This window comes from Heterocephalus glaber, unplaced genomic scaffold (assembly GCF_053883595.1).
Source record: "Heterocephalus glaber isolate CG9 unplaced genomic scaffold, H.glaber_assembly_v1.0 deba00000347, whole genome shotgun sequence".
NCBI lineage: Eukaryota > Metazoa > Chordata > Mammalia > Rodentia > Bathyergidae > Heterocephalus > Heterocephalus glaber.
Genome location: NW_028258143.1, coordinates 6484611 through 6509579, shown reverse-complemented (window position 1 = coordinate 6509579; position 24969 = coordinate 6484611). Strand labels below are relative to the sequence as shown.

At 33.3% G+C, this 24969-nt stretch overlaps 1 protein-coding gene and 1 pseudogene across 11 annotated transcripts in view; both read right to left on the bottom strand.

Annotated features, from left to right (window-relative positions):
• Positions 1-24969, bottom strand: part of Lrp1b (LDL receptor related protein 1B) — a 1848437-nt gene that overhangs the window by 348942 nt on the left and 1474526 nt on the right. For all 11 annotated transcript variants that reach the window (XR_015445151.1, XM_087195526.1, XM_087195530.1 and 8 more), the window contains one exon: positions 16261-16465. Coding sequence is in view for 10 of the 11 variants with exons in the window: in XM_087195526.1 (XP_087051652.1) it covers positions 16261-16465 (205 nt within the window). In the remaining variant the exon portion in view is untranslated. The remainder of the gene's footprint in view (positions 1-16260; positions 16466-24969) is intronic.
• On the bottom strand, positions 18070-23522 carry LOC147829841 (bridge-like lipid transfer protein family member 3B pseudogene; annotated as a pseudogene).

The window sequence follows — 24969 nt, the reverse complement described above, 5'->3', positions numbered from 1 at the left end:
TAAAATAACTTGAATCATTTTGGAAACAATTAAAATAGTAAAGAATTAATTTTAGTCCATTTACTTGAGTTTTAAGTGTTCTCATTGAAACAAAGAAAGATATTGCTTTATACTTTAAAAAATCATATTGGTTTTGTTGCATGTAAAACTAACAACAAATGCATTAGAGATAAGAAAATACGAAAAATTAATTATAAATTCAAAGTAGAGAAAAATTACTGCATGTTAATTCAGACTTTTTTTTTACTCAACTGTAAAACTCCTTTTTTTTTTTTTTTTTTGATACTGGGGATCGAACTCAGGTCCTTGCACGTGTGCAGCAGGCAGCGAAACCACTGAGCTAATTCCCTGGCCCAAAACTTCTTAATCTCCAAGTTTTCCTCTTACCTGCTGATTTGTTTGAAAAAGAAAATATTTGTTAACGTACTTCAGTGTTTGCTCTCTGTTCAGTTGGCAAGTAAAATTAATCCAGAAAAGTGTACATATACATATGCATGCAGAATGGCTTCCCTTAGCTATCTGTTCTTTTAATCTTTGCATATGAATTTCTATAATGAGGCAAATAAGACAGGTAGCTGTTGGTCTTTAAAAAATTCTCTCTGATGCTTAACCAATGGAAAACTTCCAAGAAATATTAAATCAATCCATCAGTATCAGTATCTCCTGCTGAAGGGACACCAGTTATTTTCTGGGTGAATACGCTGGTTATCCTGGATACTGCCCATTATTCTTGTCCAGGAACACATCTTTTTTGAGAGTCCAGCTTCAGTAATACTTTAATTTCCAAGACTAACCAAGCTGAACCATCACTGAAATGTATGTGGATTTAAATCAAAGGGATTGTATTAGAAGTAAACAGCATTAACCCTGCTGCAATATCATTCTTATCTTACCAAATAAGAATATCAGCAGAACGGACTTCAGAAAATTATCCTGAATAGCTGAGGCCTTTGAAATAGCTAAGCTTTGATTTTGGTCTGATACTGAAAAGCTCTTTAGTTTTTCATTTCATTCAAAATAATATTTGTATAATTTTTATTTTAGTTTATTTATTCAGCAAATCATTGCTTCAGTGAATATATGGTGAATACAGCAATGTACCAAATATTAAGACATTTAATTTGGGGGATACAAAAAAAGAAAAATACATTGTCTTTTCTCAGATCTTAGTAATCCTATCGAAGAGATAATGAGACAACTTGAACATTGTTCTAAATGAAATTCATCACATGTGTATGTGTGACTGAATATAGTTACATTTTTCATCTGCTTTATTTTTAAATTTGCATAATTCAAAGGAAGTTTTTAATAGAATTATCATTTGTTAACTATTGTCAACCCCTCAATATACATTCTATGAGCCATAAAAAATTTGGTCAGTTTTTCCATAAGAAAATAATATGTTGAAAAATTAAGTTTTCAAAGTTTACTAAAAAATATATCAGGTATCAAAATTTCAAATCCATGTCTCTCTCCATAATCTAATACTATTATTTTGTCATAGCATCTGGCTTCCTGAAAAACAGTATGTACTACTTTATTGCTAAGATTTTCTTCATAATAAACAAACCAAGATGTGAAATCATATTCTCAGGCATATTCATATATAAAGTTGTATCCAATGGATCATCTAGTTAAATTAATGACCAAAGACAAAATCATGAAAAGTTAGAACATAATCCTGGATTAAAATTTCAAATCTGAGATTTAAAAAATGAAGCTTTTTATTCAAAATCACACAGAATTTTAGAGCCAAAGTCAGGAATTTTTGAAACAATGGCATCTAATACCAATTTCAGGTTTCTTGTCACTTCTTTTTTATTCCCAATCAGGTACCTGTAATGGCATATCATAATCATAAATTCTTTTGAACATAATGTTCTCATTGACCAGGTCGATATATTATAGTTACAGACAAAAAAACTATTTAGGTTTTATTTCTTATTCCCACAATCTTTATTTCACTTAGATATAAGTTCTTCATTCTAATATTTTGAGGTTCTATCAATTGATGCTACATTCTATGCAGTATGCTTTAATAAGACTTACCCCAAAATAAATCCATGGGTGAGACATTCACTGCTTTAGAGATTTATGGAGCATGATTAGTGTATTTAAAGCTTTTATGATAATGCATATATTTTCCTTTTATATATAAGACAAATAAAAGACTGTAAGATAGAGTGAAGTAGACAACCCTGCCACGTACCTTGGTATCAAAGATTGGCATGGTTTTAATTTTACTTCATATATATCAGACTTGAAACTAAGATGGAAACCTATAAATGCCAACATGCACAGACAAAAAAACCCTAAAATTAACCTGCTTACTACAGCCAGAAGAAAAGGAAAAAGACAAGCAAGAGAAAAAACTTTTAAATAATAACTGTTCTATGCCAGCAAACCACCCTTACCAAAAACAAACAAAATGAGTAACCCACCTTCTCATACACACATTAATGCCCGTGAAGACCAAGCAGAGAGCCTAGACTTCCACTCACACACAGCAATAGTAAAGTCCTCTCTCCATCCCTGTGTGACTTACATCAGCAGAAGCCCAAAGGAGACCCCAGGTTTTCCCCAGGATCCACCATGGTACCAGTATGGAGACCAGACTGAGATCCTGAAGTCCATTTCTCATAATGGAAATAATGGCCCAATATTTTTCCATGCTCAAAAAAAGAAATGTCAATCTAGAAGGATCTGCCCATGGGGAAATGAAGAGTATCTCAGACAAAATTTAACTAGAAGAATTACCAGCAGACCCTCCATAGAAAAATAGTTTGAAAGTTTTCTAGAGTGAAGAGGAAGGAAGTGATAAAAGCAGAAACTTTGAAAAGTCAAAAAGAAAGAAAGAATAAATATGATCAAGTGGGTTTTTATTCTTGTCCTAAATTTTCTAAGTTTGATGATTGAAAAAAAAAACTAACCCTGTGTGTTTTAATGTTTGCAGATGAAATAATTTAACACAATTATGTTAGAAGAAAGAGAAACTAAGTAAACACATTGATGGATACAAAATATCTAAACTTCAGTCAAACTGATAAAATGACAGTACCAGTATACTGTCGAGTTATGTGTAGTCTAACACCTAAAACAAATCACTGAAAAAGCTATACATTAGAAAGAAATACACTTGAAATCACTACAGATATATCAAAAATGTTTCATAGATATGTACAGATTATTCTGGTCCATGTAAGGAAAGAAAAATGAACTATAATAGCTAAAACAATTTTGAAAATGTAGAATAAAGTGGAAGGAATAAATCTATCATTTCAAAACATATTATATAGCTAGTAATCAAAACAGGGTGGTATTGGCAGAGGGGTAAATCCTTAAAAAAGTAAAACAGAACACAAACCTAGAAATAAACACATATAAATGTGTCCAAATGCTTCTTAACAAAGATGAAGTGAGAAAAGATGTGTATTCCTAAGTACAAATAAGACATTAACCTAAGATTCTGAGTATATGAAAAAATGAAATCAAATGGGTCATGAACATAAACATGCATTAGTCATTTTTCCATCATTGGAACAAAATACTCAGTACCCAATCCTTAAAATAAGAAGTTTATTTGGCTCACAGTTTCCAGTAAGTTCAGTCCAGGGCCTGGCAGAGCACAGCTGATAGAAGAAGAAAAGCACCGAAGTAGAGAGAGAGGAGGAGACTGGAACAAAAATATGCCTTTCCAAGTTGCATTCCCAGGGACCTCCTTCTCCCAGCTAGGTTCCACTTCTGAACACATAAAACATTTAGGGAATATTTTAGATCTAACACATAGCATTCCATCCCTGGCCCCCAGGAGACCCATGTCCATCTCATTATGCAGAATGAATTTAGTCCACCTCTAAGAGTCAACAAAGTCTTGATAGTTCCAAGACTGCTCAGAAGTTCAAGTCCAAAATCTCCTCTAAGATATGAGGCAAGCTCTTAGGTGTGAGACCCTCAAAAATCAAAAAAAAAATTTAAATATTTTCAACAAATATTGGCACAGAGTAAATATTCCCATTCTAAAAGGGGAGAATACAGGAATAGAAAGGAATTGGACCAAAGAATCGCATAAACTCAGCAAGGCAAAAACTAAATCCAGTATTTATAGGTTCAGCACTTGGGACAGGTTGTGGTGAGATGTGAATTCAAAAGTGTATGGCAGTCCTGCCCCCCATGGTTTATTGGTTGCAACCAAAACAGCCTCTTCACACAGGCTGGCTCTTTCAGCATCCAGTTTTCCTCAGCAGACTGCACTTTTCTGGAATGTCTTAACTTCTGTGTTCTCCACAGTACCTTTGGCTTTCCTCTCACAACTTCAGATGTCACCCTCCCAGGGACTCATTGTCTATCCTCCCAGGAACTCACTGTCTATCCTCCCAGGCTTCCTTTTAAAAATCTGCATGAATCATAGTTCCCAAAGCAGGTTCAGTCCAAAGTCAGTTGGCTCCAAGCAGAACTGGCATGATAGAAGAGCATAGTTCAGGCCTGAAGCTCAACCCATGGCGGCCAGAAAGCAGTGAGAAGGAAGCACTGGCCAGGAGAACATACACTTCCGGGTCAGCCCCAGTGACTTTGCCCTTCCAATCAGGCCTCACGGAGGAACATGTGAGACTACTGACCGGCATTTTACATCTAAGTCATAGCAAATGTAAAACTACAAAATGTTTATGAAAATAAAATAAAATATCTGAGATTTAGGACTAGACAAAGAATTCTTAATTTTAATAAGCAAAGAACGTAAAAGAAAATCTAGATAAAAGGATTTTATTAAATTTAAAAATTTTTGCTCTAAAAACATGAAAAAACAAAAAAGACAATGAAGAATTTTGTTCAGGGAAAAACTTGTATGTAATGTTTATGGCAATTTTATTTATTATAGGCCCAAAATGTAAATTATTGTGATCAGCTTCAACAAGTGAATGGTTAAAAAGATTGTGGTAAATTCATACATAAGGATGTAAATTGCCATGGACTCTTACATTCTTCAAAAGATTCATGTTGAAGCTCTAATCCTTAATGTGACTGTATTTGGAGACACAGCGTTTAAGGAACTAATAAACTTTAAATGTGTCATAAGGGCAGGTTCATAGACTGATGGAATACTGCTAAGAAAGAGACTATTCATGCATGTACCAATTTGAATGAATTTCCAGAGAACTGTGCTGAAAATAACAGATCAATTGCAAAGGGTAATATGCTACAATAACACATTAAAGAACTTCTTGAAATTACAACACAATGAGAATAGAGGGGTTGCCTGTGACCAAGAAAGAGATGGAACTTCAGGAAAGCAGTTATGAAAAGAAGCAACAAGAGGAACCCTTGTAATGATGGAATTGTTCTGGTTTTGCCATATCAATATCTATATTCTGACTACCAAATTGCAAGATGTAGTCAGTGGGGAAAACTGTGTAAAGGGTCTTTCTGTATCATTTCTTAAAACTTCATTTGAATCTACAGTTAACACACATAAAGGTTAAAATTTAATTTAAAACATTCATAAATGTAAACAAAATTATTTTCCTCCACTTAGTATTTGTTATCTGTTTTAAAAGTACAGACATGCAAAAATAAATCACTTATAATTCCACAATCCAAGATATCGATTGGTAATTTGGGTGATTTATTTTGTTGGAAAAATTACTTTTTATGTACAAAGAGGTGCTTTTATTTTCCCCCATGGAATTTGGTTTATAATTGCTATGGATTAAGTTGTGTCCTCCCCAAATTCATGCTAGATGTCTAATCCCTGGTGCATTTTCTTTGAAGATAGGGACTTTAGGGAAGTTTTGAAGGCTAAATGATGCCAAGGGGTCAGTTCCTTATCTGATAGAATTTGTGGCTTTATCGCAAGGGGAGAAAAGATTCATTTATTTCATTCTCTGAGTCTGTGCCGGTGTTTGTGTGTGTGTGTGTGTCTGTGTCAATATCTGTCTCTGTCTCTGTCTTTGTTGCTCTCTTGTCTCTTTCTCCTCTACTGTTATCCCTCTGTGAACACCCCCAGTCAAAGTTATGCAAAGGCAGAGCAGAAAGATGTTACGTGTCAATCAGAAAGAGAGCAAAAGCCTGATCCCAAAGCACTCTAACCCCAGGCTTCCAGCCTCAAACTGTGAGAAATTTCTATGCTATAACTGCTCAGCCTGTCATATTTTGTTATGGCGACCTGAGCACACTAAGACAATAATATTCATTTTTTCATGGAATAAATACTTTCTACATGTCTAATCTGTATTTGCTTTATTTTTTCACTTGTTACACACTAAAACTTCCCAACAGCCTGAATATATTTTAATAATCATTTTTAATTTATTCATAGAATTCTATTGTTTTATTATTTTTTATCTCATTTCTATATAATCATTTATAGTTCTTAAAGTTTAGAAAGTTATTCAGGACTGATTATAATTTGAATAACTTGATTTTCAAGGATACTTAAAATATACTGCAATCAATATTCGATATAATAATCCAAATACTAAATGGTTTCTCAAATTTAGAGAACTGGAAAACACCTGAGTCAAAAAACCCTGAGTTTCCAGCACCCCTTCAGAACTTAATAGTCAATGGGCTATTTTTATATAGCCGATTACAATGTCTATTAAGTAAAAATTAAGTTTGTATTCCATCGATTCATTAGTTGGAACTAAAGTCCACAGAGATATTCTACTAACAGCGAGGTACTATTCTTGTCTGTGGCCAGTGTAGCTGTTGATAGGCCTAGCATCCAATGTGCTTGAGATATTCTAAAAAGAGTAGAAGGATGCGATTAGAAGACCTATCTCCATGTGTCCATTTTTAAAAGTTACCTATCTTGATGGTTCTCAATGGAAGCAGTGCCATTCCTTCTAAGTTTGGAAAAATACTCCCAGTGTTTTAACTTGATTGCCACAAAGTGAAACGGGAGCCATGGCTAGGTAATTTTGTGGTCAGTGAAGTGAAAATGATGTCCTGTAATTCGCAAGAAAGATCTATACAAAGAATTGTCTGAGAATCAGGCCAATTTTAACTTGCCTTACAAATCTATTTATAATGATCTGCATCTAAAATTTAACTCAGGAGCTAGGGATTTACCTCAGTGGTTCCGCTGCTTCCCTTGCAAGCTCAAGGACCTGAGTTCGATCCCGGTACCAAAAAAAATAATAATAATAATAAATAAATAAAATAAAATTTAACTCACTTATAAATTTATATATAAGGCTTTTACAGAGATTTATACATTATTCAAGAAACACAGCTTCATAATAAAATAAGGAATGATTTTGTTGCATTTTGTATACAACATTTGCACAAACTCATCTTCAACTTTGAAAATCACATAGCTCAAGAATTTCACTTTTAGAAATTGAGCATCCAGTACAACACACTTGATCTGAGTCTGTTTTCATAGTTGTCACATTCATGATGATTCTATGCATACATTAAAATATGTGACCATTATGTTATGTTTCATTACCTACTTTAGGGAATTTATATATTGGGATATGCTCTATTTTATTATACACAACAATGTATCTTCATGTTACAGTTTAGGTATTAAATCAAGTTTGGAGAGAATATAAAGTTATATATAAAAATTTAATTATACAGTAAGTATGGAGGTGTTATAAAACTTTTTATAATTTAACAAAAGACACTGCATCTAATAGGTATTTTAGAAGCATTTTTGGCATTAAACATTAGACATAGGAAGATAGGAAATTAACGTAATTTTTAAATCCTCAACTTTCTAATCTGTGGAACAACACTGGATCATGACAGTTAAGTTTACAAAGGATCTCAGTTCATTGAAGTTTCAGTGACTGCCCATAATATTTTTGATTTTATATTAAAAATTTTTAATCCAAATATTTTAATTTTAAAAAAATTGAAACCAGTCTGCTATTTCATTTAGTGACAGAGAATAGCTTTTATGTGGCTATTCAACCTTACATTGTCAGAAAATTCACTTTCTGTGCACAAAATCTGTTTCATAAGATTCAGACTTCAGGCCCATGAAAGATTCATAGTATTCTTAAAATTATATTATCAAAAAAGAGTAGCTTGCATGACTATATATATACATACATATATATATATTAGAAAGATAAAAGACAGATAGATAAAAGCAGATAGATAGATACAAAGTAATTGATTTTTACCTTCTTTTATAGAATAATATAAAAATAGAAAGTAAATATTAGGAGATATTAAAATACAGCATTATATGTTACTTAAAATAATACATTTGTTTTTGAATGAATTCTCTTCTTATTCAAAAGATTTTCTGTCATCATAATGTGTTTATCTAAGATACCTGGTATTTCGCACATTTTTCTCTTTCTAAAGATGTCTTAGGATTTAGCCTTTCTGCCTGAGAAGGATCTCTGAAAACAACTTTGGAGAAAGTTTTAAAATAATGTCAGATGTTAGAAACAGTCATTTCAATTTCTAGGAACACAAACATGTCTTTGGGAGGGTTGTGTCACTCAGGTGGCAGACACCTTCCAAGAAACAATTAACACTTGCAGGGTAACTGCAGGGAAAAAGGCTATGATCATGCTGTCTTAGCCCCTATTGAGATTAGTTACTCTTTCAGCTACTGGAACAGGAGTGACTCATACAGAACTGAAATAAAAATGAGACAGAACGAAATCATTGTGTGGTTTTTTTTGCCTTTATAATACATTACCTAAGAATATTCAGTTGTATATCACTAAATAATGTGTTCCAATATAATTATTTAAGTAATGAATTAAAACACAAATTAATATATTGTTAAAATGTGAAAAACCCAGCCAGTTATTACATTTTTATCAATACAACTCTGATTTAAACTATGTAGACTTGTATATTATTTTGACCACTCTGTAAGACAAAATGAAATAATAAATTATAGTTCTGAGTTTCATAGATGTATGAGTCATATGAATGAGCATTTAAATTTCAGATAACTAAAATTTTTAAATATATTTTTAAAAACACATCTTTAAACATTTTTGTTGTATGAGTGAATCTATTACTCTGACCTGCTGATTAATAACAGATTCTATAATGTTACTATGATAAACTAAGTGATTTCTAAGTAAATGGTCAGCATTTACAAATTTCTAAAAACATAAACCAACTGTACAACATTTTAAAAAAATGGTTTGCTGATCAGAATAAAGCCACATACTGTGTTCCTTTTGGAAGACCCATAACATACATGAGAACACCAACACCTTTTAAATATAATGCAAGGCATGTTATACCCATCAGATACAGGTTAAGCCATTGTTTTGCAAAGGTACTTGGCTACAGTTTAATTTCTGCAGATATTTTAAAGAAAACAAGCTCCTCTAAGGTACATTGGTCAAAACTATGACATCTACAAAGGTATGTTTTCAGAATATTCACTTTTCTGGGCTTCAAAACATATTAAGTCAATTTCAGAATTCAGATCCCTGAAGTTTCACAGTATCATTAAAATTGTATTACTAAAAAGATGAGTAGATATTTTCAGTGTTAAATTTACAAAAATCCCAAAGATATCATGCTATCAATTAACTTAAATGTAACTCACCTCCTTTCAATTGAAGGTGCACTTTCTCAAATATTCTAGATTAGAATCTCTAGTTTCTTTGTAATCTGTCCACTCCCCTGGGGAAGTCTGATCACTCTACTCTTGAATTTGCCTTCTACTATCGCCTGCCTCATCCAGAATTAAGAAAGAAAGAAAGAGAAAGAAAGAAAGAAAGAGAAAGAAAGAAAGAAAGAAAGGAATATACAATTATGCAATGGAAATATTATTTTCTGAAATTGTAATTTCCCTGCCCACTCTGTCTTATTTTACTGCTTCAGCCTTTCTGACTTTATATATAGTTAATGTTTTGTATCTCTTCTTATATTTCATGGCATTTTAAATCTCTCACAAATATTTAAATCTTCATAACTACTTTCTACACCTTAAATATCATTCTTGTTACATTATATATTTTATCCTTCATATTTCTGTGGTACCTTATACAATGCAATTCAAAATGTAAAAATTTAATTCATTCTGTGAATTTTACAAACTTATTTATATATATACTTATTAGTATAGTTTCTCTTTCTCAAGAACAAAATAGGAGTGGTATTTTGTTATAGCAGCTGGAATGAACTCAAACAAATGAACAAGATTTCCTTTTACATAGGAAATGAAATTCATCTGGATTGTATAAACATTATGATGTCCAGGTGTATTGTCTATTCTCGCCAAGCTTGTGTAACAGTGGGTGTTGAATTATGAAAGATTATCCTGTGAATGAATTTATTGCTGAAGGAAAGAGTGGGGATTGAAATTCATAAAATTAATTCTATTTTGAATTTAATATTTAGAATCAAATATTGATCATTATAACAGAAATATCAATTATTTATATTAACATTTTTGAATGAATATATATTTTATCTACTTAACTATATTTAAGAGCAGGAAACACTTCCAATTCTTTGAATTCACAATGTTTTCTAGAAGTTTTCACAAAGTTAAAAAACACTGCATTTGTGTGGTTTGAGGGGGTTTTTTTTGGTTTTTTGTGGGGGTTTTTTTTGGTTTTTTGTGGGGGGTTTTTTGGTTTGTTTGTTTGTTTGTTTGATACCAGAGCTCGAACTCAGGACCTTGTGCTTGTGAGGCAGGTGTGGTGCCACTGAGCTAAATTCCCAGCCCTGCATTTGTGTTTATATTAGAAATCATTAGATGATTTATGTTTTTATGAGTGGGAAGTTTTAAAGGGGGTAGTTAATCACTTTAAGATGGATGCTCTTTTCTATCTTGCTTTCAAGAAGGTGCTTAAAGTGTGTGTCAACATAATGTGATATGTGTTGACATGCTATGGACCTACTTTTCAATGAAGCAAATCTTCCCTTTTTAAGTAAACCAGAAGAACTTCTGAATTCATTAAACATAGTTTTATCTTCAGTAAAAAAAAAAAATAGTGTAAAAAATGCATAACATATTAAAGAAATGAGAGGCACAAAGAACGATTTATTTGTGGTTGCAAGGCATATAGAAACAGCTGTGTATTCATTTGTGCCAATTTTTCTAAATGAAAATGCTTTTAAGTAGGATATGTGCTTTTAAGAACAGATTCTAGAGTGAATCTGCCAGGGATACAACTTTGTTTTCTGTCACATACATGTATATGTGTTCCTTGGAAGCTACTAAATCTCTTCACACCTCATTATTCTCATCAGTAAAGTGGGGACAATCATCATAATGACTGCCACATGGGAGGACCTTGACACTAACATGAAATATGAAATGTTTAGCCTGCTATCTCCAGCACCATTAGGATTAACTAGTATGATGATTAATAAGATGATATAACACTTAAATATTTTAAAATTCATTAAGATAAGGTTTTAAATGTTTAAAAATGTCAAAAGTCTGTAGAATAATGTTGAAAAATATTAAAGACTTAAAATCTGCTGTGCATTTCCTTAAACAACAATATACCTTTCCCTTAGATTAACTCATATGGCAATAAAGATGAGGTAATCTAGATGGATACAAGAAGGTAATGGATTCTGAGATCAGTAACACAAAGAACTGGTTTTGAAAAATAAAGACAATGACAAAATTTTTACTAGACTAACAATGATAAAAGAGACAACTGAAATATATAAAATCAGGGATGAAAAACTAGATATTACAACTGATACTAATGTCTATTAGTAGTTGAGTATTCATAATAGTTTCATTATTCTCAATATTGTTATATTATGAAAAACTGTACATCAAAGATTAGAAAAGAGAAGAAATTAGTAAATTCTTGGACACACAAAACTTACTAAAATTGAATAGTAAAGAAATATAAACTCTGAATAGACTAAAAAGTAGTAATGAGATTGAATCAGTAATATAAAGACTTCCATGAAAGAAAAGCTTAGTGTATGAAGGATTCATTGCTGAATTCTAACAAACACTTAGAGAAGAATTAATGTCAACTATCTCCAAAGTGCTCCACAAAGTTGAAAAGGAGGGAATTCTTCCAAACTCATTGAAGAAGCCAGCATTACCCTGATACCAAAACAATAAAAGAGTGCAACAATAAATGAATATACATGTCAATATTCCTGATGAACATGAATGCCAAAATCCTCAGCAAACTGAATTCTTCAACACATTAAAATAATCATTTACTATGGTTGTGTGCAATTCATTCTAGAGAGGTAATGATGGTACAGCATATGCAAATCAACCTTGATATGTCACATTAATGGAGTTGAGGAAGAAAACACATGATGATCATCTTAATAGATAGAAAAAAAATCATTTGATAAAATGAAAAAAAATCATTTGATAAAATTAAATATTTCTTCATAATAATGACTCCAAAAACCTAGGCATACAAGAAATGTATCTCAAGCTGATAACAATTTTTTCAAAGATATAAAAGAAGACATTTCATATAGTATTGGGGGGTCTTAACTATAGAAATTATGTAAGAGAAGAAAATAAAGTTATATCGACATTGGAAAGAATGAAATTAAGTTGGCCCATTTGAAGATGGCATGATCTTATATAAAAAAAAACTCTAAAGACTCAATCAAAGAACTGTGGAATGTTGCAGTATACAAAATGAACATACAAAAACAAGTAGAGTTTTTATATACCAGAAGTACTATCTAAAAAAGAAAGCAAGAAAACAACCACAATGATAATAGTTACAAAAATTACTTAGCAATATATTTAACTACGGAGGTGAAGAATCTTTAAAATGAAATTTATAAAACACATAAAATGTTGAATAAACCACAAATAGAAAGGTATTCTGCATTCATGGGTTGAAATAATTAATATTGTTAAAATGTTTATAACCAAGGGAATATATAGATTCGATGCAACCCTATGGAAATACTTGGGATGTTCTTCCACAGAATTACCAAAGCCTCTTAATACTCAAAGCTGGAGGCACTGCACTTTATGATTTCCAGTTACACTACAGAGGTTTAGTAATCATAAAAGTATGATATATGATATTGTTATAAAAATGAACATAAAAATATGAAAAAAGTAGAAAAAAACGAATCCTCAAACTTAGAGCCAACTGATTTTCAACAGAGTCATCAAGAATACATATTAGAGAAAGGAAAGTCTTTTCAATAAATGGTGCTGGGAAAGTTGGGCACACAAATACAGAAAAATGAAATGAAAGCCTTATTTCTCACCACATACAAATCAACACAAAATGAATTAAAGATTAAAGGATTGAATGTTAACAGCTGAAATATGAAACTATAAGAATAAAATACAATGAAAATATTTCATTATATTTCTAGAGACAAGGAGTTATTGGATCAGAATTCAGAAGCATACACAAGAGCAAAAATGGAATTACATGAAATTAAAGTTTCTTCACAATCAAAGAAACAACAAAACTACAGAATGTGATAAGATATTTGCAATCTTTGTTTGTGACAAATGTTAATAGTGGAATATAAAAGGAACTCAACTCCAAGAAAGAAAGAAAGAAAGAAAGAAAGAAAGAAAGAAAGAAAGAAAGAAAGAAAGAAAGAAGAGAAAGAGGGAAAGAAAGAAAGAGAGAGAGAAAGAAAGAAAGAAGAAAGAAAGAAAGGAAAGAAAGAAAGAAAGAAAGAAAAAGAGGAAGAGGAAGAAAAGCAGAAAAAGTACAAAGAAAATTGGCAAAAATCATGAAGATACTTGTCAGAAGAGGACATATATAGATGACAAAGAAGTATATAAAAACTTTTTCAGCATCACTAATCATCAAGGAATTGCAAATCAAAACAATAATAAGATATCTCACTTCAATTCAATGGCTATTAGCAAAAGGACAAAAATAGCAAATACTGGCATGTTAACAAACAGGAACTATTTCTACTCTTTCGGGGAATGTAAATGAGCGCAGCCATTATGGAAAAGAATATGGAGGTTCCGAAAATAATTAAAAATGGAACTACCACATTATCTAAAAATCTTACTCATAGGTATTTATCCCGAGGATATGAAATCATTATGTCCCAAGAAAAATCTGCCCCCCGCCCCACGTTTACTCCAGTACACTATTCACAACAACCAAGATGCGGAATCTGTTTAAATTTCCAACAATAAACGAATAGATAATATGTGGTACATATATCACAATGCAATTCTATATACCCATAAAAATGCTGACAATCTTGCATTTGTAGCAGCATAGATATGCCTAGAGGACATTATGTTAGGAGAAATAAACCAGACATTAGAAAGACAAATACTGTATTATCTCACTCAGTTTTGAAATCTAAAAAAGGCTGAAATGAAGTGTAGAGACTGTGAAAGATAGGAGGGAGAGAGAATATGGAGAATTGATCAGTGAGTACAAAATTACGTCTTGATAGAAGGATAAAGGTATGGCACAGTAAGATACCTTTACCAATATTTTATTATATATTTTTAAATAACTAGAACAGAAGATTTCTGTATGTATTTACCACAAAGACACGTCAAATGTTTGAGGTGACACATATATAAATACTCTCCCTTGATCCTTACATATGTTTACACTTACATAGGACACATCACACCTGTGCCGCATGAATATTATCAAGTATTTTCTGTTAATTAAAAATACTAGTGCCGTTTTCTTGCTGGACAACCAGGAAAATAGGAGTGGAGTAGAATAGATAGATTCAAAAATAAGTTGACATCAGTGAATGATTTTCATGAAGAGATATAAAAGCATTTTGCATATTGAGACAGAAGAGAAAATAGCACCACATTTATGATTTTATAAACACAGTAAGTTCATTCAGATTTTGACACTATATTCAGTAGGTTCATTGCGGTTTTCTATACTAACATACTTTTGTACTATGTCCTAATAAAAATTCCGAAAGTTAGGTGAAGAAATGCGTAACAGAAAACTAAAGTTTATAAAGATTAAGTAATTTGCTCAAGGTCAAATGATCATTATTTGGAAAAGGTAGGCCAAGAATTTAGGCCTATAATTTTTTGATCAAGGTTATTGCCTTCAGCAAAAATTGCATCTCATCAAATCTAAACCCATTATTTCAATGTTGCTTAAACATTGCATCCTCCTGTGACAATGCCACTCAAATTAGCCCCTACATAGTGAGGTTAATGTCCTGTACTTGAATGTAAATCAATGGGCTGCTTCCTTTAGAAATTCACACACACACACACACACACACCCCTTCAATTGAATTAAACACTTTGCTTAACCACATAGATTAGGAGTCAGCAGTCTATGGCCTATGGGTGGGTCATCTGTTTCTGTAGATGAAGCTTTCCCTGTACACTGTCATTTCTATTCTTTTACAGATTCTTGCTCTTTTCTTTGGCACTCTAAGACACTGCAGTGATGAAGAGACCATATGTCTATGAAATTTCCAATATTTACTGTTTGATCCTTCAGGAAGATATTTGTCTCACATCTCAGACCTTCCTCAGTGCAGCAGAAGACATTTCCAGCAGTCACTAGGGTGTGTAGGGCACGTAAGACTTTCTACGGTATGTAACAAACCAACAAACCCACTCTAACTCTTCTGAACCCTGGGCTTTTTTAGTCTCCAAAGCTGCTGCTCCTCACAGGATAAAGGGAGAGGTCTGGAATTGATCCATTCCTCAGGCTTTCTATACTTCCAGTCAGGATTTTCCAAAGATAGGAAAAAGACTCTCACTAATGCTCCATTTGCAAGCCAGGGAGATAAGCAAGTAAGATTGGCCTGACTGTGAAAAGTATCCCATTCTCCTCTCTTCAGAGCTTTTAAGGTTGCCTTGAGAACTCAAACACCGATGAACATTTCATTCTTTTCTTATTTTATCCTCAAGCAAGTAACCAGTTTCATTTCATATATAAAAAATAACAATGAAGCATGTGTAAATCACTCAAAAATTCCAGTTTAATTAATAACAAAAAGAAAATGCGTTCTTGTCTGTCCAGAATAAAGTTTATAAGCTGGTTGTGGTATAATCCCAGCACTCAGGAGGTTGAGGAAGGAGGATCGCCAGGAGTTCCAGGTCAGCCTGAACTACATAGTGAGACCCATCTCAAAACAAAACAAAACTGTTTAGGAAAGATAATATGTTTCTATGACAGAAAATGCACTTGAAGGTTGCCAAAATACTATCCACAGGAATTTTTTCCTTGCATTGAATAGTTATTCAATTAGACTGGTTCAACCATGGCTACTTTGAAATTCCTTTGTAAATACATTTTAGAAAAGTATAAAACATATATTTTCAGTTGGATCGTTGTATAAAACTCTATTGTAGAAAAATCTCAATCAACTTACATGTCTCTGGGATCCATCATATTCACACCTTTCAATTTTTCCTAAGCTGCCATCAGAGAAGTACAGCTTCTCTGCACGGTGGTCAATGGTGAGCCCATTTGGAGTCAGAATGTCTGAGCTGACCACCACTTGAGCATTCTTCCCTGTCAGGGTAGATCTCATGATGCTCGGATGCTGTTCATTCCAGTTGGTCCAAAACATTAAACTAAATAAAAATACAAATTGTAATAATAAATTAAAATTTCCCCTAAGAGTAAAAACATTAGTGTAAGCTTGACAATGTCTATTAAAAATAAGCAAAATTATTTGCTTCTATATTCTATGACCCTTAAGAATGTTTAGATGTTAAGGAAAAATAGAAATACTATACTTACATGTATATTTTTCCTAATTTCTTAAATTTGGAATCTACTTGTGAAACACAATTATCCTGTGCATTTCTTTAAATAAGTTAGGTTAAATTGAGTCAGTTTGATGCATATGTAGGATTTATGTTAATTAGGAACAAAACAGAGATCTTAAATTTTCTATGAACTACAAATATAGCCTGACATACTGATATTAAATTTCACCAGATCCAACATAACCATTTTGGACATAGTTTGTTTTTTTTAGAATGTTCAAAAGTTTATCAACTCTTGTTTATATGATTTTCTTGGGAAGATCAAATATATCTAAAAGGAATAAGTAAGACATTGTTTCCATAACATTAAACAATTATAATGTACCTCAGAAAAAATTTTAATTTATAAAGAACAAGGCAATAGAAACATTATCGGTTCAGAAGAAGTTTACATCCCGTCAATCCTTCTTTTCTATAATAGAGACTACTTTTGCTAAGTATATACCTACAAATCAAAAGTTGTCTACTTAAAAATGTAAGCTATACACTTTAAGTCTTTAATTAGACCTCTGTGTTTAACCTTCAGGTAACATACAGTTTTAGGTAAGCATAGTTTCACGTGATTTTTTAAATATTCTGTGGTAAAATAATGACAATCTAATTCCTTCTTGCCTATATCCTCAGCTCGCTCCTCCAAGTGTTCCTGTATTTTTAAGTAATGTCAATGTCAATGGATGATGTAGGAGGAAAAAAAGGCCAGAGCTGTTTTCAATAAAACCTAACACTCTTTTTTTTTTTTGGTTAAAAAAAAAATGTTTTAATTAGGTAATGTAAAAGCTTGAACACTATGTTCAAATTCATATTTGTAATAAACATGTAAAAATGCTCTACATAAAAGTTGGATTTAGTTATTTGTGCCTATGTCAAACTTGTACTAGGAGTGGAGAATGGTGATTTAAATTGTAATTTAGAAACCATGAAAACCCCAAAATAAACCTAACACTCTTAACACTTAATGTAAACAAGATAGATATGTATTTTCCCCCAAGCACTCAGTATGGGGACAGCGTCATAAGTGATGCCAAATAGCAAGCACCATAAAGTGTGGCAACATGGTTCCGAATTTTCAAGTATCTTTAACAAAAAAAAAAGTCCAACTGTTTCATGTTCTAACTTGGATATATTTATGTTCAAGAATGTGAATTTTAAAATAGATGCCACTTAGTATAATTTTGTCAGAAATATATTTTAGATCTTCAAAGCCTGTTTTTAAACACTCATATACTTTTATTTAATGAAGCATGATTCTCTCTCATGTTGTTTTCAATCTTCTTAGAAAATAGAATTCAATATTTAACAATAACTCATCATAGAAGACTATACATATGTATATATATATAGTGTATATATATATATCACATAGAACTTTAATCAAAACTAGTTTTATAAATTCAGTATGTGCAAACACCTATCTACTATGATACTACAGGAATGGTATGAAGTTATTTTAAGTATGTGAAAGGTAGATTCCCCAAAAACCTTCTTCAAAGAGGAATAATAAAGTTAAGAAATAATACAAATAGTACTAATTAAAGTTTTTATAATTACAAATGCTGCCAAATTTAGAATGACAGTTAAATTTTACTTTAACAATAAATGTTTAAAGGAATGTACAAGTAATGCTTTTTAAATCATTTGACTACACTAATATTTGTGATTTTATTTTTACATTTGTACCATCTTTTTACTGAAAATTATAGCTCCTACTTACATAGTTTACCCATTATCTAAAGTGACTTTTTTCATATTTTCAAGGTACTTTAATAAGTTCAGTAGGAGAAAAGTTTTTCAGAGTTCTTAAACTTATTAATTATACAATTTATTAATTTGATTGGACTTTTTACAGTGATTAGTTATAGATTTAAGTATATAATTTTAATAGCATTTAAAATGTAAGCTTCTTTTTATTTTACATTATCCCTGAAAGCATCTGAATCTCTGTAAATAGTAAATTATTAACAAATAGTGAGAAATAAATCCAGTAATTCATGTAAACACAACAGGTTTTCTTTAAAAAAAATTCTTATAATGAGATTATCAAAATTAGGAAATGACATCGGGTTATCATTAAGCACGTAATTATTTTACAGTATGTACTGACTTCCCTAAATCACACCAGCTTACAAAAGGGTTGAATCCCAAAACACAAAATAACTAAAGATTGTAATGTTCATACCTAATACTTTCCAAACTGGCTTTGGAAAAGTCACTACTTCACCACATTTCATGTCATGTTAATTTCCTGACAAGGAAAGTCATCCACTCACTGGTAACATGTACATCATAAATATACCCTTCTCCTCCTGATCTATAATTGGCATTCTGATAACCACTCGTTATTGACCCATCATCTTCTTTATTTGATGAAGAAGTGCATCTTTTTCCAAGTGATACTCTGCAAGATCCATTTTAGCCTTAGCTAGTTCCTGTTTAAGAGATTCATTCTCTTCCATGGGCTGTTGCTTCGAAACGTCAATGGAGCACTCAGGAAAGTGAACTGACGGAGTTGGCCACAGGGCCTCTGGGCTCATCTGAGTTGCTCGCTCAACACCGTGCTATTTCTTCCATTCACACTGTCCACTGGTCAGCAGCGTGGAATCACTTCTGACATTTTCTCTCAAATGATTTTCAGAGTTAAGCATATGAGAATCTCTGATACGAAATGAGCCATCATCATTTCTCTCTACCACAAGACAATCAATATGCACAGTTACAGGAGTTGGTTCAAGGGATACTGTACCACTCCGAGGGCTGCCATCTTTTATATTTATTTTTGTGTTAGAAACTTGTATCTTCATTGGCATTACTGTTGCAACAGTTTCATCTTCCAGAAAATGTTGAATATTCATAAGAGAATATGTAAGAAACTCAGTACTAAAATTTTCTATATGGCATTGTAGAAATCCATTTTTTCTGCAACCAAAGAGTGTAGAACAGCACTAGGCCCACTTTCAAACCTCAGCAAAATCTCAGGAGAAGATTTGGAATGAATTACAGATTTCTGATCAGAACCAACTGGACAATTACAAAGATAATGCCCAAGACTGATATTGCCTAACCGATCTGGTGTCACCTGGTTCACTTGAAGACAGATTTCTGAATCTTCTCCTCCTCGGATATCAATTTCCCCATTAACACCAGTAATTTTAAACACCATGACTGACATCAGGTCATCATGATTTTCTCGAGCACCCTCTGAATACAAATGGCATCTGGAGAGGAGTCACCGTATTTCTGCAGATTTGCACATGTGCTCACACTCTCTGCTGGGCTCTGGTAATTGGTAGAGTTCTTTTTAATTTATTTTTCCAAAAATACATGACTATTGCTTTCATCACTTTCCAACAACTGTTCTTCCAATATCACGCTGTCAAGGGAAATGGTATCCAAGGAGGTTTGTGAGGAGCTTCTTTTCATGTTCTCATAAGAAACACTGAGTGGAGGCAGGTTGGGTGGGCAATGTTCCTTAGGTTTCCCACTTAAAGATGACTGTGATTTAAGTGTTCTAACTGTGGATGCCTCTTCTTTACTGATTTCCAGGTTGTCGGGGAATGAAGCTGCATCTAGAAGCAGATCTCCAGGCTTAAAGAGTGACTCTGTGGTTTCATTTCCTTTACTTGTTAAACTACTTGAAAGAATGTTTTGATTACCATCATTATCAAATTACATCCTATTTGAGTCTTCTTGGTGGTTTAATCTGTACAAGATGGTTTGAATTTGTACAAGATGAATGCTTTCTGTTTTTTATTTCTGATCCAATTTCTCCTGAGCCACCTTTGTAAACTAGTCCACTATTTTCATCTTCACTTATTTTCCCTAAATGCTTATCTGATAAACAGTCCAGAAAAGTACCTTTTTGTAGATTAGTATCACTAGCTGATTTAAAAAGTAAACGATCCTTTAAAGGGACATGGCTAAGGTCAACACTCATAGATCTATTGTCTGATATGTGATTAACACTGACACTTCTTATTTGATTTATACCACTACTAACTTGTTTTCCTTTTGAAGACAAAAATTCTCCATTTTCTGGTGAAAATCCTCAGGAACCATTGGGCTCACACTGTCAGAAACAGGAGACTTAAGAGGATTTGGTTGATCCACTGGATGCAGCAGAAGAGCCAGTTCTGCACTTCTGAGTGGAAGTCCAATGCAAACAGATGTCTGAGTAAAAGGGTTGCCAGTCACAACTTCTACATCTTGCCTTAAGTTGTCTGCAAGCAAAACAAGTGACTCATGTAGGAAAAGTAGGTGCAGATACTGGTAGTGATTGATCGGCATACTAACATGTTTATGCACATGAACCAGAACATGAATATCTGCATCTAACGATGAAGAGGAAATGCTTAGAGATGGATCTGATGAGGGTTTCTGGCCACCATTTGTCACGGGCTCAGATTCTGTGCTGTAATACTCCTTTAGCAGCTTCTTCCGCTTCAGTCAACCAGCCAGATCACTAGATTCTCTTTGGGATGTATTTATGGCTACCTGATTACAAGTCTGCAGCTCTTTTTGTGACTCTGCATATCTTGTTGGCTGACAAATCCAGACAGATAGAAGGAAAGAGTCTACAAAATGTATTAGTCATCCTTTTCCACTTTTTATCCTTTCATAATCTATCCAAAACTGAGAAAAGTACACAGCCCAAACATCCATGGCAGCAGAAGTCTTAAGAGTGTGTTTATTCAATTTGGGAGTAATATTTCCTTTGTAAAGTTCATGCATTTTGGTATCTTGTTCATGAGCATGTCTCTGGAAGATTGGATGCAGAAGATTAAAACTGTCACAAGATTTAGGGAAGTCAGTATATGTTTTACTAAAAAATCACTTTGAAGTCTTGAAACAAAGCTTCTAGACCAAAATGTCAACAGTTTGGACAGTGCTTTGTGTTGATGGCAATCATCAGAACTCTGAACGGAAACAGCAGGAAGTTGATCTTGATGACATTCGGATTTCATTTCAGAAGGAATGACAAACTTTAGCATTAAGCCATCAACTCAGATATCAACATGCTCATCAGATTTTGAATTGTCATTCAACTTGTACACAGTCATGAACTGATTAAGACTCTGTTTTAAATCCAAAAGAAACTGATTTAACCACAGAATGCTTCTTTCATTCACAGAAAACTGCAGTGCATTCAGCTGGCCATAAAGGTTGGGAGATGGAATTGGAAAATCCTTTCCATCTGGATAGTAATATTCTAGGAATTTTACATAGACAGTTGACATTTCTTGTGGAAGATATAGTGATTTTTTATTGCAGGAAATCATACTTTTGGGAGAAAAATGACATTGTTCTGTTGTAGAGACCTGGTACACGTTGAAATCTGCAAGTCTAACCACCACAGAACTCGATGTCCGCTTAGCTTTGGATTGCTGGGGCAACATTGCAGACATTCTGGAGGTCCCTTTCACAACAGAATCCTTCTCTGTTTGTGTGTGCTGGGGAGAGGCCTGTGTTGGGGATTTGGGAGGTGATCCTACCTGATGATCCTTCACAGCTTGCTTAAGCATTTCAACTTTGCACTCAAATTGATGCAACAACTCACTGGCCCATCCAGTCTTCATTTTGGTTGCATCACTGAAATACATCCAGTGATTACAACTATCTCCTGCTTTAAGATAAGGATAATAATCTATGGTTAGGTATGTAAAAAAGAGTTGCATAGCACCTCCGGTGATACATCTGTTTGACTCTTTTTCTTTTGCATGAATATCATCACGTATGTGTAGATCTAGATGAGAAATCACTAAATGATGGGAGGTTTCTTTAACATCAAGGTCATTGAATAGTTTCACAATTGCATCATTCAGATCAGGAGCACTTGAAGTCTGTGGCGTCTTCACTTGCTGGGTAGATGGAGTAACTGTGGAGCTCTGTGTGGGTTCAGGAGCCACACTCTTCCTTTGTTCTGTTGATTTTTCTATTGCTTCACTAAGAGATTTTGCATATTGTACCATAACTTTCAACTGTGAATCCGTTAAAACCGATAATAAATCATTCAATATTAGAACTAACTTTGTTGCTATGACATTGCACTCTTTTAATCTTCTTTTAAGTGTGACTCGAATTTTTGATTGGTTGGTTATTAATCGAAGAGGAGCACACATAATTTCAAGATGTGAACTTTGGGTAGCATCTGCCTCTGTTCAAACCATCTGCCAATTTATTTCTTTAAATGTCAAAACTTCTCCTCTCTGTGTATCTTGAACCTGAGTAAACCTTAAATCTCCCTGCTTCCACTTCGCACTGACACTATAGAGTAGCAGCTGAAAAAGTTCAAAGGACACACTGAAAACTTTGGGTCCAATTCTGATGACAACAGAATTTACAGAAATAGTAATTCCCTCAACTACTTTTTCAGCAAAGCCATATTCATTTTGTCCTGAAGCTGTTGCAATTGGTGGTGGGCCATTAGAGACTTGAGGTTCTTCACATGTACTCATCTCCGTTATTACCTTATCTAGAGACAAACAGGATGTGTTTTCAGTTTTGTCCATGGGATCCTAATGGATACTTTGTTACAAAAAACTTTGTTGCGAGCAAGCCATGTGAGTAAATCCAACATACTCTGAAGCACCTCTTCGTCCAACTCCAGATTCTTCAATTCACCTTCTCCTTTTAGGGTACTCAGATTTATCTTGTCAGGAGATAAATTTTTGGCAAATCTGCGGGCAGGAAACAGACAAATGGCCCCTACTCCTGGTGAAAGCAAGCAGTCTCAGGTGCCAGGGTTCCTGAGACTCTTCTGGTACTCACTTAGGTGGGTGTGCAACTCACAGCACACCACGCTCCACCACAGCCAGCAAGGAACACTGGAGAGGTGCTTCAGGATGTTTCTCGACGATCCCGCCATGGTGCCTAGGGGCGAGCGCCTCTTTTCCTCGGGGCCGTCTCCACAGCGAACCCACTCACCCGGCCAGAGGAGGGGTGCTTGGGCGCTCACGCCTGGGAGAGACTGGAGGCCCTGGCTGCGGCCCCCGCCGCCCCCGCCCCGCCTAGAGCCCAGCCCGGAGCCTGACGTTCAGGCCGCCGCCAGCGCCATCTTGGCTGCAGCATCACCTAAGAGCTGGACATAGTTTTGCTAACTGTGTTTGTCTTCCATACTTGATGAAAATAATAATCTGCCTTCCATTCTAGTTTTGCTTTTTAAACTCTACATTCTCCATTGTATGTTTTCTAAAAAATACAAATTATCAACATTCCACATTTCTATAACTTATTCTTTTCTCTTAGATGATTTTTGTCATCATTCACAGTGTTGTTTCTGGAAGTTTAGGGGTGACTCTCAAATCCTAAAACATAATTCCTATTTTTTATGTGTTGCAGAGAGATTTTTTTAAATCAGTGTTTGTCAAATTATACTTCGTGGAAAGCCTATGATTTTTCAGAAAGCTGTTTGAAATCACTGAAATTGTACAAAGTCTGTCAGGTTCCTGTCACCAATCCATATTTTTACAGAAACATCTCCCTGTATTCCTCTTCATCTGTTGGATTACCTTCAAGAGTTTATTTGAATATAAATTTTTGCTTCTTAGCAAGGAAGGGAAGGTGAGGAGTGTGGCTGGTAGCTGAGTGCTTTAAAACTCTAGAAAAAATTATGCTTAGTACATAACGGCAAAGAAAAACTACAAAGTTATATTTCATATTTACAGATTATATATCATTCCCATACAAAAGCATTTAAAGGTGATTTATGATTACAGTCAAGTGAATTATTTAATACGTATACTTGAATATTTTGTAAAAACTTATTTCTAGATAACATTCAAGTTTCTAACAAAAATCTTTGTTTGATAATTTTTAAAATAGCCCATATCCTTTGAAAAGGGCTGGGTGATCCTTACTCTTTCTTAAAATATTTAATTTTATTTTTATTCTACAGAATACAAAAGGGTTCTAAATGGCCAAATGTTTAAAATATTCTATCTTAAGTAACTATACATTGGAAAAGATAAAACGGTATTCATTCCATTTTCCTTCATTGTTAGCAATTTTACTGATAATTTTTAAATGACATAGTTAACTAAAATAACTTAAAAGTTATGCACATAATGTGAGATATTTAACTTACAATTTTTCTGTGATATTTTCCTGTAGTGTTGGCTTGAGAACTAGACAACTTTGAATATATTAGAGTTCTTTTCATTTCTCCTGTTCATTTCACAGAGCAGGACTCCAAGGAGTCAAGAGAGCTTGAGTAAGTTGTTTATACAAATAACTAATATCACAACCAAGTTTTAGACTTAAGAATAATTTTCATTTAGAATTTTATTTTAAAATTTCTGAATACTAATTAACCC